The sequence below is a fragment of the Rhododendron vialii genome, chromosome 8a (genome assembly GCF_030253575.1).
Source record: "Rhododendron vialii isolate Sample 1 chromosome 8a, ASM3025357v1".
Taxonomy (NCBI): Eukaryota; Viridiplantae; Streptophyta; class Magnoliopsida; order Ericales; family Ericaceae; genus Rhododendron; species Rhododendron vialii.
This window is the reverse complement of record NC_080564.1, coordinates 34532936-34549332: the sequence shown is the minus strand read 5'-3', so window position 1 is coordinate 34549332 and position 16397 is coordinate 34532936. Positions and strand designations below refer to the sequence as shown.

The following is a 16397-nucleotide window of genomic DNA, read 5'->3' as shown; positions in this document are numbered from 1 at the left end:
ATCTTCACAACATACTCATTACTATTAAAGTCCATGTAATAGATCTCTGAGCAAAAATTCAATGACTCAGTACACAACTAGGGATATAAATGGATATATTGATAATAAGCAATCTTACAAGTTGTAATTCTTCTGCCTCAACCAACACAATCCGTGATAGCTCTTGAAGTAGCTCCATATCCAATTCAAAACTGGTGTTGTCAATTATAGGAAGAGTGTCTTGCCAACTATCTAATCCAGACCTTCTACACAACAAATAAGGGGGGAAACAGCAACAAGCAGCTAAATTTGCAACTGGATGCGCATGCTTAGTGCTCACGACAGCATCCTCCAAAATTTTCTTTTCACAATCAAACCTTGTCAAAAGCATCTGGAAAGAAACAAGATATGTTGCCATTAAAACAGGTCAGATTAACCAGCAGGAATGAAAAACAGTTTCCAGGCCTCATAAAGGCAAACCTGATACATCTCCTCCAACTGCTGAACAATATGGAGCTCGTCATCACGATCTTCGCCCAAAATATATGATGACATTCCAACGGCTATCACAAAGGCAAACATTGAATCATACCAAAAGAGCCCATTGCATCAGGAATTCGAAAGCCAATATTGCCGATAAAAAAATATGGAAATCAATATAAATAATATTCAATTAGGGAAAGAGGACACTTCCAGTTCCCCCCACCCCTGCACCCCACCGCAAAACATGCATTATTACTCAAAATTCCAACATTATACTATTCCTGAATCACTATCCAGAGCCTATAAAACAGTCGCCTATCAGCCACGAAACCCTATCCCTTCGTTATTCTTTTAAAACTCCAAACGTTCTTCATCAGAATGAGCACATAGATGTCATAGTAAATAGTATCAGGAGTACATCAGGTCAAATGGGTGAGAGTAGTTTTCAAAATAATACCTTCCATTGCGAGGTGGCGAAGTACAGGAATCGATGATACAGCAGCCTCAATGAGACAATCGTACAAAGCTATGGTAATTTTGAATTAAAATACCAAAATAGAAGGTCAGTAATAAATAAAATAAGCAAAGCAACCCAAACAGACAATACACAAAATACCCACCTTCCCTCCGCGATTTTGTATTTCTTGGCCAAATCACTTCACAGAAATTGAAAAGTTGCTGCTGCTTCTGATACAGATCAGCAGAATAAGGCAGAGATGGATGACCTCCGTGAACCCATAGCAAGGACTTTTGTGAATGGAGACACCAAGATGAAACTCTACCCAAATTCTCCCCTTCCACCTATATTGAACACATTTCGTACGATTTCACCTCAAAAGTATGGATTACAAAGAAAAGAGATAAAAGGGGTGTACAAACTAGCTAACCTGAAACTCTTGAACTTCTCTAGGGCAGAATGCATGCAATTTTGCTATATTCTTGGTCAAAGAACGCCAAGAAATTAGTGACATCTCAAACTTGGATGAGGTGGTACCTTTCCAAAATGATATGTGGTCTTCAAGGAGGTCTGAGTAAAGTTGAAAAAGCACATCGAAAGAAGGAGAGTCGACCAGAATATTAAGGACTCTCTCTTCCACTCTACTTAAGGATCTCAAAACAGGTTCAAGACAGGAATTTTTTTCACTGAAGTCAAAATCGCTCTCAGCATGCCATTGTTGAAAGCTAATCCTCAAAAGGGGTACACAGTCTATTGCTTTAAGGAGATGTTCTCTGGCGGATTTTGGCACATCACTTGACGGAAATAAGTCAACCAATTCTTTGGAAAGCATTGGTATTGGTCTGGATTCTAAATTTACTTCATGATGCGACATAAGCTCACGGCGGCAACGCTTTATACAATTCCATATTGGATGCTTGAGTTCCTTTTTCAATAGATCCAGAAAACTATTAAAGAAGTTGCAAAAAGGATGTAGCCGAGAAGCAAACCAACAAAACCAGAGTAGGTATAGCTTAATATCATTTTCAGAGGCTTGCTCAACAGTCCAGTTGGCAGCAAACATGAGTTTTTTCCCAACAAGGGCAAAATTATTTTCTGTTAGCCCACTATACAGAGCAGTAATCTCATTCACATAGTTTGGGAACATCATAATATGCAATATTTTCGCATCCAGCAAGCAAGGCCCCAAAGATCCGGTTGCACTTAGGGCCTTTTCTACTGGGCCCTGATCCCAAGTAGAACGAAATGTATAGGATGCATTCCGAGCCCCCAAAAACTCGAGATACATGCAATTTTGTTTGACAGAAGCTTCGTTTGAGTACCACACATAGTCTCTTAATTTCAAAGGTGTCGGCCATCCTCCTGGTAAGCACAATGAATGTCCTTGAGGTGATTCAAGTTTGTAAAGTTCACCTACTGATAAATAAGAAATCATTGCATAAGTAACAATATCCTTTCCCTCAGCCTCCCCCAGAGATGAAAAATAGGTATGTTCCCAACTTATGTGCAGGCTCCAGACTGGCCAATTACCATTTGTGAGAAGCCGGTGAAACAATTGCACCCAGCGTACAAGCTCAAGATACGTAATCTTAACATTAAGGCGCGAACCTTCAACCTTAGCATAAATGTGGGCTTTGGCCATCGAATCAACCATCCTAGGTACAGGGATACCAGAGAGAATGAGAAACCTTTTCACATCTTTAAGTTCACTCTCGTCACAATTGTCACCACTTCCACCATCAAGCATCCAACATGGCTGCATCACAAATATTTCAACACCTCTATTTCGCATTGCCCGCGATACTTCACCATATCTAGGGTTGACGGTGAGAAACATCCGAAACTTGGGATGGGGACGGAGAACCAATGGCTTGCCGTCTACACTTCCGCATTCATTGACAGTGATTGATCCATGTGGCTCAACCAAAGAGTTGATCCTATCAAGAACCTGCATTCATAACAAAATAGGCAATAGTAAAATTCCGAATCTTTACAAGTTGATACCACAATGGTCAAAATAGGCAAACACGATAAACTACCCATGCCAACAAGGAAAAAAAAAAAAAAACTCTACATACTGTGGGATTGCAAAGATTGGCATTCTCTAGAACAATCCATTCACCATTTTCTATAGCCTTCACAAGTACTCCGGTTACCCATTCAAATTTTGCCGAATATGCCCTTCTATGGTAATCCCCATGCAACTTTGTGATTATCGTCAATGTTCTATCCAGATCCTTGAATGACCAAGATATCGGTAATCTGTTTGCTGCGAGGTCCGACTTTAGATTTTCAATGATCTCAACTAACAAAGGAACAGAACCAAAGGACCTTGTCCTCCAATGATCAGCGTTCAAATTTGGACTCGTTGTAGGACCACAACCAATGCTTGATAAGAAGGCAAGCCATCGGGTCATCAGGTCTTTTCTTCTCTTTAGAAATTCCTTTGCCGAAGATTCCAGTTGCAGGCTGCAGTACTCACTTACATAACACTCAACTCGAGTAATAGCCAACTGAAAATGCCGAAAGGCATTATATTGCTCAAAGGATCCAAGTAAGTCAGTTATATCAGATGCAGATGAAAGACTTATTTCATTTAGTACATTGCCAGTAAGCTGTGCGAGCAACCTTATCAATGAAGTCTTACCAGAAGATGAAGGACCAACCAATATGCTCAACCACTCATGCTGCACACAAAGTGCAGCAGCCTCAAGGTTGTGACGTAATCCGGGTAAAATCTTAAGCTCACTATTAGATGATTTGGAAGACTGAGAATGATTCCTCTTGATATGAGAGTTTCCAACAACCAAATACTGAGGATTGAGTTGCACACGTGGGTAGGGATTCAAAAATGCCTTGTGTCCAAAAACTTCCTCATAAAGTTGGACAACCTTTCTGCGGTCATCTGCTGTACGCATTCTTAGGACATAAATGATATTAAGGAAGCAGTCTTGTTTTGATCCTTCAGGTGCACCTAAACACAAAGCCAAGCGTATTAAGAAGCCATCTTTTATTTAAAGAATGTGAGCTTTATTCCAAACGCAATAAAGGAGAAATAACAACCTTGTATAATCTGGCACGAACGAATCACATCTCGAAGATTGAACTCCCAAGGGGAACCCTCTTGAGCAAATTTAAGGTGCAACATGGTATCTTCATGCAGTCTCTTGTTAAATGAAATCAAGTGGCGAAGCAAAGATTCCGGAATTGAGGGGTAGAGTGAACGACAGATGAATTCATAGTCACCGTCGGTCAACTCATCCACGTAAACCTGCAATCAATTACAAGACAATTATCACTACTAATGTCGTCCATATTACAGTTATGTAAACTGTAAAGTATGCGGTCATCAAGACCAAAAGGTCGCAAAGAAAACAAAACAGTCATACCTTTGTAAAACGGTTAAGAAAGGACTTGGGAAGCCCTTTACGGCCTCCGCCCTGAGCAGAGGGGTTTTGACAAGCAAAAATTCTGAAAGATGGTGGGCACTTAAAAGTAACACCCAACTCCGGGATGAAAACCTCGGCTCGATGATCTAATATTGCATTTAAACCCTAATGTGGATAAGTGTGTTAGAAGATGATTATATATGTAGTCATACAGGTCTATTCACAAACATTTACAGGACAACAATAACATCAACAAGACAGTACCTCTAAAACAGATTGTGGAGCAAGATTAAGTTCATCCAGCAGAACCCAAGATCCCTTCTTTAGAGCCTGAAGCAAACCAAATAACAAAATGGGTAGTGAAACCCAAACTACATTAGAAACTAAAAGACTGCCAATATAGAACACTTTCAACCTCCAAAAGGATTCCATCATGCCATGCAAACTGCATTCCTTCATCACTTTCAACAGGCAAGTCTGACCCCAACAAATCCATTATGTCAGTCTGTTTAGCAAATGAATAATTATTAGCGCTGATGAGGATGCACAGGTACAATGTGAGTAAAGAAACTGTGTGCAGCAATAAATCATAGGAAAAGAAAACAATTGATCTTGACCTGCTCAGATAAGTTTATCCGTACAACAGTATGCCCAGAAAATTTGCCAATGGCTTCAATTAAGCTTGTTTTTCCCACTCCTGGACTTCCCTCCAACAAAACTAGAAAGAATTGTCACACTTTAAGACGTCAAAGAGCGGTTCTACAGTTTTTTTCCAGTGGGTGAGAAAACGTGTGAACTTGACATGCATATAGGGACTAGATAGAAATTCACACATATTCCAAATCCACAGGTTCAAGAAACAGCTCTAAATGAAGAATACCAGGTTTTGGAAGCTGCAAAGCACGCAGTACCCGCAAGGTATTTCTGCGAGTTGTTGGTGCCACAAACTCAAATTTGCCTTTCTCGACAACATCATCACCTGAATAAGAGTCACCTAGAAAATGATAACCTTGTAAAATAAGTAAAGCACACGCACTAGTATAGTGAAGGAGTGACCACATTCCAAATGGACCCGAAGTACAAGGTGTCAATAAGTCATGTTGAAGTTAGGGCTTAAAATGGCTTCAACATTTGTAAGGATTCATTCTTCTGACACACTTGTGTATTGTGGCCTCTTGTATTTGTGTGGCATTCCCTTTTTATATAAAATATTTACTCATCAAAAAAAAAAATCGTCTGACACACTTGTAAACTCATATTCCAAATTTTGAGAGTACCTATGCGGAAATGAAGAAAAGAATATCAACTAAACAAACTAAACAAACTTATAATTCTAACGTGAACTGCACAGGCTCCTGGTACATCACAAAAATATTATAAGTAAAAGCCAAAGACAGGTAAAACCATGGTTGAAACAATGTCATATGTGAATGTCCAAAGTACTTTAGTAAAAAGCTTCAAAATGTCTCTATCCAACAATCCAAGAGGCTATCCCGGTTTCAGATCAGATGACGGCAAAACAAATAAAAACTGGACATAAATTCAAAAGGTAGTTGTTTTTGGTTCTGATAGAACAATTACGTGTAGTGATCGAAAAGAAGAATTACTTACAAAAAACCAGCATTTCCAAAGTTGTTGAAAGTGAGCTAAACAACAAATCAAACACAAGCAACTAAAACTATAGGCCTAGTTGTACAACATATTTGACCAAGATTTCAGACCTCTAGTTTTGGTATAGTTAAGGGGAAGCATGATACTTACCATTAGCAATGTAGAAAGGATGAATTCCAAAGAGATTGTCACATTGCATATTATCACCACACGAAGTGTCTGCAGAACTTCTTAGATCACTCCAACCATAGTTTGCCATTATGGAAAGGTCCGAATAATCCAAACTAGAACAGGACATCTGTAGCAGTATAGAACATGCATTTCTTAGTATCTTGTTCATAATGTAATCAACAGGTCGAATTTTTTTTTTCAATATTAACGATCCATTTTGTTTCCAAATTTACAAGGTTCACAAAACTCATTCCAGTCATCCATTCCCTCTGACCTTCAAAGTTTAGTGCCAGGCCGTCTCTCTAATACATGTGGTTGAATGTCACAAATACTCAGTGCTCAAACAAGTTCGCATTTGTATTCTCAAATCAACTTACCAATGATAAATAACTTTCATTTGGCATCAAACAAATACATTGTTAGAAGCCCAGGAGCATCTAAACTAAGCAATAACTTGGTGGCACTATTACTTTTGTCAAACATTTCTCTCGGTGAAGCAGAAAGAGGAAAACTTCTTTTCTTCCAGAATAACAGTGACCCCATGGTAAAAAGGTCAGTGAAACCTTTTTAGTTTTAGTCAACAGGTTCATAAACAGAGAACGCACGCTTGATGACATTAAGCAACCACACCTTTAGTTGTTCCAGAAGAAAGGACAGGCATCTTTCCCTCAGCTCTCCAGCATAGCCTTTAGAAATAGCTGAACCTGGAAAGGATTGTAGAAGAAAAAGTATGCACACAAGAAAGGAATTGAAAAGCAAACACCAGAAGCAATAAATATGACTTGTTAATTGTTGTTATCCGAAACAGGAAGTAAATAGCAGAAAATTTTTAGCAGGTAAACAAAGTTAAACAGCGGCGCAATATAGTACCCTTGACTTCCATATTTCACATCCTCTATCATGAATTCCTAATGAAAGTATTTTCATGCCTTATGAAAGTACCTACACAAAACAATTCTATACGGTGTAAAGACGTGATGGTTGTTTACTACATGACTATAGCTGGCTCTAAACCTACTTACAAATAACAACATGAAACAATTGCCTCTGAAAGGAAAACAAGAACATACCTAAACTTATTCCATCAAGCAAAACAAGGAAAGCCCCGTGTAATAATGCATCTTCAGGGGGTAAACTCCCCTCAGTTGCATCAATAAACGCCAACCAGGACAAAAGATCTCTAACAGTAAGTGTTCTCCCTGTTTGCAACTGATTGAACCACTGGAAAGCCGAAACAAATGCAAGAGAAGCATAGAAATACAATAAAATCAGTTGTAGCCCAGGGGTCAGCCAAACACGGACAAGATCAACAGGTAAAAGAAGCCCAGAGTGGGTTCGAATACTTTATTTGCATAAGAGACCAGGTAAGCCCAATATTAGAATTAGTAAAAGAATAATAACATCCACAGAACAACCATTATGGGACTAGCAAGATTAACACGGCCGAGGTGTAAGAGATAAGAATTCTAATACTGATTCTAAAGCTTACTGTAGACTCGTAAAAGAAAGACATTATTCTCGCACCAGTTGGTTTCAAACTGAGAAAAGCTAAGGCAAAATTGAAAGCCTATTTGAAACCAAACTCTGCCAAAAGGAACACAATTCAAAGGACAATTAAGAAATCAAGTTTTTTCCACCCTCCAAATTGAATCCAGTAACTTTTCGTTAATCTCTATCTTACGGAAATAATCTCAAAGGCAATGTCCTCCTTTTAGAGATTAAATCTTGGAAAAATTCATTAGCTTTGGAGGGGGGGAGGGGAGGGGAAATACAGTAAAATATACCTGCCAAAAATTTAGCATAGAATCAACAACATAAGATCGGCCCGGTTCTGAAATTCTGCAAAATTATCAGGAATATTAGAGAAGAACACAAAACAAAATGAAGATACATCTAAGTTTGCTTTTGAGGTTTCACATACCTCTGTAAAGCGATAGTTCTCAGCTCATTTAGGTCATTGACAGGAGGAACCCATATCTCTGTAAATCGATTACGAAGGGCAGGAGATAGTTCCTTCTTCCCATAATCACCACCAGGATTCATTGTTGCAAGAATCATAAAGTCAGGATGAGCCGTTATTTTCTCAAGATCAAGACCTCCTTTCTCAGCAAGAGACTGCAGGGGGGAAAAAATGAAACTGAAATTTTTGAAAAATCCTCCAAACCATCAACCAAACAGACTGGAAGAGAACAAGAAGATTGTCAATGCCCAATGGAAGCTACATTAAACAACCCGGACAGCCATGAAACAAACAGAAATGAACTGGGTGAAAACTTCATACACACCACCTACCTCAAGGAGAACAAGCAAGTGGTGAACATGTGCCGAAAAACGGGCAAAGAATATGGAGACAGCACCAGAAAACAATCTGTTGTGCAAATACTAACATTTGGGGGAAACCCAATACATGTGAAGTGTAGAAGACAAATTCAAAAAAGAAGCTAGTAGTCACATAGATGTGATCTTGGGTCAATTGTCAACACGCTGGAAACCCCAAAAAGGGACGTTCTTAGTTTTTTCAATACACAAACAAAATCTCTTCCCATCATCGAAGTATTTTGACATCTTTTAAAATAAAATCATCATAAATTCTTGTACATGTCCTCTGCACATTTAGCATCTAATTATTCCCAAACTCATAAGATGTATACGGAGGAATGAGATGGTAATTCATCCGAAACTGACTGCAATGGCAATAGGACAGTGAAGGTCCAAAATTTAAGTAAATTAACATGTAAAATGTAATCCAAGTATTCCAGGGAGATACAATTGTAAATACTTCATGTTGTAAGTCAAGGCAATCATCAAAAGCAGAGAACAAACAAACAACACGTTGTCAAGTTACATAGGTAATATCATATACTAGTAACTAGGATCAGAAAAGGACCAGGTGCTAATCAAGAAGATATCAAATTGATAATGAAGCATATCAAGAAACCAGATCTCCTGGAAAAAATACCTACCAATTTCCTTTCTGGCTCCAAGACACTGTTTAATCTTTCGAGCACACTATCATCTGCCAAAGAGATTTCATCCACAAGCAAGAGGTCACCATTCTTCATTGCTTGTACAAGTGGTCCATCTTGCCACATAAAAATGGTCTGCCACTTCTGATGCAGCTGAGATAGGTGCAGATTCAGTATTTCAATTGAATCAAGATCTTCTAGAGTAATGTCAGGATGGGAGACCAGACCCTCTCTGTAACTATTTATGACTACATTCAGCTGATCGATAGTCGTAGAAGCTTCACCAATATCTGCAGATATTTTCTGCAGGAAAAAACAATCAACATATATGGTCTAACATAACAAAAAACACAGGTAACAAAGTACTGGATAAAAGAAACATACAGCAGCACCAGGAAAGTAGACAAAAGCCTTCGACAGCATTAACTGCTCGCATAGATTTTTAAACTCTGAAGCAATTCTTGATCTCTCTCGTACAGGAAAATAACCCTGTTTAATAGTCAATTACAGATATTTATCATAGGCTTTCAACAACAATAAAAGAAAAAGACACATAGCAAGAAGTGAGGAAGCCCAAAATTATATTAAAAGGCCACATACCCCAAGAAAATCAGATGTCTCTGTGTATTGATGGCAGTTCAAAATGTGTAATGTGGAACCTAACACGATGCTAAGTAACTGGCAGACAGTAGTCTTCCCACCACCTGTTTCACCAACAAGGAGGACAGGTTCGCGCATCTTGTAACACCGTTCGATAAGAAAGTATAGCCTCCACATACTTTCAGTCCAGGCGATGCTACAAACAGGAAAAAAGGTGGAAAAAAAACTCAGAAAGTTAAGCACAGAAATCAGCACAATAAGCAAAATTGTGAGACAGATTCATACTTTCCCGAGCCATAGCGTACGCTTAAGATCTTGTCTCTTCCTGTTGGATCCTGAATTACAGAATGAGCACTATTCAACCTAACTGAAGGTATATGTACTACATGCAATTTCCGAAGCATCCTGATCAATAAACCATAATCTACCTCAAAAGCAACATCCACATACTTTAATTAAATCACTACAAACCAAAATTAAGCATTGGTGGTTTATACTAGACAATTAATAACAGGTGCTACAAAGAGTGGGATTTACGCCCCTTTACCACACTCTTTCTGAGAAGTGTTAACACAATTACCAATGTAGACCTAGAAAGCAGCGTAGAGTTCATCCCCGTGATCCACCAATGATATTGCTTGCACCAGCTTTGGATTCAAGAAGATCGGCCATAGAATCGAAGAAAGGAATGAATGGGGACAGCAAGATACTCTCGATTCGCTACTCTACATATTGAGAAAGTGGAATAGCATAAAAAAGGTCATAGTACGGTACGCCCACAACAAGAAGAATAAAGAGGCCGATTTAAGAATGTTCAGGGTGGCTTCACAGGGCTAGAACCATCAATCAATCACAGACCACAAAGAAGACATTGACTAAGAAAGAAGTGGACTCAGAAAAGCTTGTCAAATTGGATGCATAAGAGACCATGAACACTTGGACACAACAACCATTTAGTGTTCAATCAAATAAAATAACAGAAGAGATGCATGAAGACAACTCAAGATCTACAGTTACAATAGCAAAGAAAAAAATCAGCTTTAGGAGGATAGTGGGCTCCGTTTCTTTTCATAAACATGCACCATAATATTATTAGAAAGGAAATTTTTCTCGTTAATTTAGCATATGACAATATGTGGAATGGCTTGACATTTTTTCTAGGCTTTAGATGTTAGTTCAACTCCAAACATTCCATGTGGCACCGTTCAACCCCATGGCCCAAATAATGTAGTTACATGGTGAGCTGTGCATGCACATAATGAGTGATGTGCATTGAGATAGTATACCTTCTGGTAGAGACTATCCATGGTAAGTTTAACACGGAGCTGCCTCTCCAGAACGTCTTGAACAACAATTTTCTCAGACTCGTCTCTCAGCCTCTCTGCCAACAAAAAATAACCATCGCGGGCTAAATCTTCGTAGGAATTACCAAATGTCCGGAAACGATCAGCCCACCGAAACAAGTCACGTGGGGTTATAAACCCGTGTTTCCCTGCAAAAACTTTACTACTCTGCCTATGCAACTGCAACTCCTTCATAACTTCAACCATTTTCTTGGCATAGCTTTCTGGAATCTTGCACCTCTTCTCCAATATTCCACTCAACTCTCCTTCAGGGATTTCATCAACATGGACCTCCACAAATCGGTTACGAAATGCTCGAGAAAGCATTTTACGCCCGCCATAAAAAGTAGGCGGATTTTGAGTAGCAAACAGCATAAAACCAGGATGCGCACGAATAGTTTCATGTAGTTCAGGTATAAATAGTTCCCTATTGTCATCTAGCAACCTGTTCAATGCTTCTAGCACATCAGATGGAGCCAGGTTAAGCTCATCCAGAACTATCCAGTACCCTTTCCGAACAGCCTTAACCAATACGCCTTCATGGAATGTCAACCTCCCACTAGCATCAGTGATGTAAGACCCCAGATATTCTTGAAGATCTGTGTGTTCGTGGTTATTGATCCGTACAAATTCATGACCAGTTATTTCAGCAAGATACTGAACAAGGCTAGTCTTACCACTAGACGTGGGCCCCTGTAGAAGAACAGGATATCTTCCAACAAATATAGCACGCGCCAGGTTTTTTAAGTGCTCCTTAACGCTCTTAGTCAGGACATAGTCCTCTGACAAATTATCCAACTTGGAGTTATTCCCAACTATCAAGTAACCATTGAAAGGGACATGTGGCGGTATGTTTCCTCCCAGCAAAAATGATGAAATCATTTGGTTCATTAACTTAGCACTAGCCCCATCCAATAAAGTCAGGAAAAACATACAAAATCCGTCATAGAGGGCTTTCAGAAATCCAAACTTTCTTCTTGCCTTCTTTGTGTATTCTAGTGCACGATAAAGAGACCTTAAACTGTATTGGGGCTTCTGATTGGCCCCATCCTGCAGCCTTTCTTCAGATTCCTTCTTAGCAGCTTTATAGAAACGGACTATTTGCATAACGATTTCAACATCTGAATGACTCTCATCCATAAATTGATTTATAAACATAATTAAATCTTCGTCTTCTAACACGTCATCTACAAAGTATTCTGTAAATCTGCTCCGCAACGAGTAGGGCAAATCTCTCTTTCCAGCATCAGTGGCAGGATTCATGCAAGCAAATATACGGAAGTTGGGATGTCTATGGACATAATCAATATCACCTCTTTCAGCTAAACAGAGTGAACTGTTCTCTTCTTCAAGAACACCAATAACTCTCTGCAATGTCTCCGGAGGCGCCAAATTCACCTCATCGAGCAAAATCCACTCGCCATTTCTAAGAGCAGTCACGAAAGCTCCCTCTACGAATGAAAATATCATTCCAGCTGAATCATTGATTTGTGCACGAGCAGTTTCCAGTTTCAAAGAAAAACCTTCCCAAGCTTTCAGTAGTTCTTCTCCTAAAGGTCTTTTTCGCTTGGTACCAGGTCCAGATCTTCCTATTTCAAGTATCTTCCGAACACCCTTTTGAAATCCACTTAATAACATCTTCCAGTTCTTATCGTTCACAAATTTCTTTAGACGAACAAGAAAATCCTCATTATCCTGAATAGCAACAACCAATAACACGATTCAGTAATTCCAACTGAAGAAGTCGAGAAGTGAGATCAAACGCACCAAAACATAACAAACCAACAAGTACCTTTGAAGGAAATGTGCTGGTGAAAAGATTATCAAACTCCTTATAAAGAGGAACGCATACAAATTGTGCATTCATAGGTTTAAATCCTCCTAACAAATCAGCAACATCACTTTGCTGGCTTAAATTCTGGTCCAAAAACAAATTGGTGATGAATCAAAATCATGAAAACACGGCAAATAACTGCTAAGAACATTAAATGATCTGAGATGAACATACCAAAAACAAATTGGTGATGAATCAAAATCATGAAAACGCGACAAATAACTGCTAAGAACATTAATAGATCTGAGATGAACATACCAAGACAGTAAGTTTCTGACCCAATCTCAAGGCCAGGCTCTGCACAAGAGTAGTTTTCCCAGTACCAGTTTCACCCACCAAAAGAACAGGCTCACTTAACTTAACAGAGGAAGCTATCCTCTCAAGAACATGTATCGCACTACGAATTTCAACAAAAGGTTTTCTCTCATAATGGAACTGCAAACACCAAGTCAAATCATCTCAGCAAAGAAGCTAAAACGATATCAATACAGAAGCAGACAAAATCGGTTCCATGCACTCACTGCTTTTTGAGCGTGTTGGAGAGTAATTCGTCCAATATGTAAATCTGAGCGCAGCTCCTGCAAGTAAGTTGCGACTATGAGGAACAATTGATAGGATGCCATCATAAGGTTGCGTGTGGATCAAGGATTTCTTTGCGAGGTGCGGAGGGATTAGTGACAGAATAGACAATGTGATGGATTTTCCTTCACAAATTCAAGGTTGGTTTCTCTTACCTTTTTGTCCCCTCCACACCTCCCTCCACAAATCCTTTATCCAAACACAGCCTAAAGGTAAGATGTTGCATAGAGAATAGTGAAAACCTGGATCACTGGCTTATTAACAGGATACAAAGTCTCTGCAGCAGAAATGGGCAGTGACCACATCTTCGCAATGCATTTCATGATATTCAGCCGATTATCCACGGAAGTTGTGAAAGATGCAAAAATGTCTACAGCCTAAGAAACAATTGCGAAAAACAATTAACAGCTACTTCCCAGCTACAAAAAAACAATCATAAGACGATGCCGCGAAAGAGGAGGGACGACTGTTTCAAACCTCTTTATAAATACAGCTACACACATAAGTTGACAGACCATCCCCACCGATGCTAAAACCCAGAGCATCAATCCTCTTGCACCATTTCATTAGATCCCTGCAGTTGTAGAGCAATAAATACAATTAGATAAGTTGTACAACCAATAAATTGTGGAGCAATAAAGTCGCTTAATATTAGGTCATATTCTCTATAGCAGCGAAGTACATTTGCAGAAAAAAAGTGAACAAAGTTAACCACCTTAGGGAGAATCTGCTGAGAGAACTGGAAGAAGTAGAAATTCCAAACTGACATCTTGTGAGCTGATTAACCCTATCAAAAGTCTCTGCCAGAATAAAACAATAGATGTCAAAGGAAAAAAACTCCAGCCAACAACTAAAACCATATAGACCTCGCCTACCAATGAGTCTCTCAGCCAGTGAATCCAAATCTGGATAGCGTGCTTTCACTATGCTAATCAAGTCATCACTACTCTGGGTTCCAATCATCACTCTCCTCCAAAGAGCACCAAGAGCACTCTGACCTACTGTACAACGTGAAATAAAGATGATTAAAAAAGAGCAGTCTTTGCCAGAAGTGAAGACCAGTATCTGAGCATGTCAAAATTCTGGCACTAGCTATGAAGCACGGATACTCTGAAACTAGTCACGTACGAGTATCGGATACGCGAGGGATACGGATACGCGCCCGATACGCCCCGATACGTATCAGATACGGCAAAATATTTTTTATTTCGGATACGTTTCGGATACGCGAGGGATACGCGAGGGATACGTGGGGGATACGGCAGGATACGTTTAGGATACGGCGGGGGTTAAAATGAATTTTTTTAAAGAATCAAGTACAAATTAAAAGGGAAAAATTGTAATAATAGCATCACTAAAAATATAAAACTTGGGAAATTATGCACATCGGTCGATATTTTCCTACCCTAGATCGCTTGAACCTTTGATCACAAGGTTCTCTCTCTGTTTTACTGGTGTGGGTTTCTATTGTTTACATTATATAATAAATTATATCTAATACATACACTGGTACATAGATATATGTGTATATATATGAAGTATATTATATGCATACCGATTAGTCTATTGCCTACTAATCTGTATTTTTTTTCTTTTTTACAAAATTCTAATCTTTTGGATGATAAGTTCCTACTCTTTTGAGATTGACATGTACTTCATGCTTGGTATTAGCAATACAACTACTCTTTTATTTCTTATGACTTCACTTTTATGCCTAGGAGACTAATAATTATAAAAATGTATAATTTATACAGCCGTATCCCCGAAGTATCCGTATCCTATTTTTTTAGGTTTTGACGTATCGCCGTATCTATATCGTGTCGTATCCGTATCCCATATCCGTATCCGTGCTTCATAGGGCACTAGATGCTTGAGTAAAGTAGAAACCTTTCGTTTAGTCAGAACAATCGGTTTACCAAAAAGTACAAAGATCATCCTCTCTCTCTCTCTCTCTGCTTGAGTAAAGTAGAAACCTTTAGTTTAGTCAGAACAATCGGTTTACCAAAAAGTACAAAGATCATCCTCTCTCTCTCTCTCTCTCTCTCTCTCTCTCTCTCTCTCTCTCTCTCTCTCTCTCTCTCTCTCTCTCTCAAGACACGGATGTTATATTCATACCAAATATGCATATAAACATGTACATTTATGTTGACTTTCTCTGCGAATGAAATATATGGTTTCCATAGTTAATACATCAGGGTGATTGCTCTGTGTAGTAATAACTACATAAAAGCCAAAGGTTAGGGTATGCATTAGTGTAAGAGAGAATAAAAAGAGTTAGACCACGTTTAACAGCATCATTAAAATGAAGATACACTAAGGTCTCCAAACCGGAAGCCTACTGAAATCCAATAGCATTTGCAAACCTTCTGTAGCATGAGAAGTATCAAACTTTGAACGCGACACTGTGGCAAACAGTCGAAAGCCATCTGCCACCCTTACCACCTGCAAATGTACAACTCTCAGTCTTTCTCAAACAAGCAGATTTGCAGTAGAAGAATGCTAACTATAAATAAAACAAACAGAAAGCAGATGAAGAAACACGTTTGCCAAAGACGCAGAATGTGAAGGGACAAAAGGGAGAGGGGAAGCACAAAAGGGCCATAGCCAAATCACGCAAAGGTCACAGACTTAAACATCTCGCAACTTCATTAATTCAAGTCCTATTAGTACGATGTCAAACAATAAAATAATGGAATTTCGAATGGCGTTTAAATAAAATGATGTCTTCTTTTTTGTCAGCAAATTAAAAATATGTCTTCAATACTTCGTTCTTGAACCTTTGCGATATTACTTGGTTCCTTATTGTTCTGATATCTTGTAATATTGGAGAAACCTCATTTTAATTAGCAATAAGACTTATGTACCCCAATAGAATACCATCTTATAACGAGAGGCAATGTCAACTCAAACTTAACATATGAGGATAAAGCTCAAAGAACAATTTGAGACCATTCAGCCTACTCAAGAACAAGAAACAAGTAATAC

The 16397-nt window shown here is 38.8% G+C and overlaps 1 protein-coding gene across 1 annotated transcript in view; it reads right to left on the bottom strand.

Moving 5' to 3' along the window:
• LOC131335780 (midasin-like) overlaps window positions 1-16397 on the bottom strand; it is a 38697-nt gene that overhangs the window by 18208 nt on the left and 4092 nt on the right. Inside the window, exons 10-39 of the mRNA XM_058371281.1 lie at window positions 15776-15854; window positions 14288-14413; window positions 14128-14212; window positions 13890-13986; window positions 13655-13789; window positions 13355-13411; window positions 13092-13268; window positions 12792-12917; window positions 10943-12694; window positions 9942-9991; window positions 9657-9852; window positions 9441-9545; window positions 9054-9359; window positions 8012-8205; window positions 7875-7929; window positions 7161-7311; window positions 6721-6794; window positions 6070-6217; window positions 5189-5287; window positions 4926-5026; window positions 4724-4813; window positions 4573-4638; window positions 4309-4473; window positions 3983-4190; window positions 2998-3893; window positions 1350-2867; window positions 1083-1263; window positions 920-988; window positions 460-542; window positions 119-370 (exon numbers count right to left, since the gene is read on the bottom strand). Coding sequence (XP_058227264.1) covers window positions 119-370; window positions 460-542; window positions 920-988; window positions 1083-1263; window positions 1350-2867; window positions 2998-3893; window positions 3983-4190; window positions 4309-4473; window positions 4573-4638; window positions 4724-4813; window positions 4926-5026; window positions 5189-5287; window positions 6070-6217; window positions 6721-6794; window positions 7161-7311; window positions 7875-7929; window positions 8012-8205; window positions 9054-9359; window positions 9441-9545; window positions 9657-9852; window positions 9942-9991; window positions 10943-12694; window positions 12792-12917; window positions 13092-13268; window positions 13355-13411; window positions 13655-13789; window positions 13890-13986; window positions 14128-14212; window positions 14288-14413; window positions 15776-15854 — 7641 coding nt within the window. The remainder of the gene's footprint in view (window positions 1-118; window positions 371-459; window positions 543-919; window positions 989-1082; window positions 1264-1349; window positions 2868-2997; window positions 3894-3982; window positions 4191-4308; window positions 4474-4572; window positions 4639-4723; window positions 4814-4925; window positions 5027-5188; window positions 5288-6069; window positions 6218-6720; window positions 6795-7160; window positions 7312-7874; window positions 7930-8011; window positions 8206-9053; window positions 9360-9440; window positions 9546-9656; window positions 9853-9941; window positions 9992-10942; window positions 12695-12791; window positions 12918-13091; window positions 13269-13354; window positions 13412-13654; window positions 13790-13889; window positions 13987-14127; window positions 14213-14287; window positions 14414-15775; window positions 15855-16397) is intronic.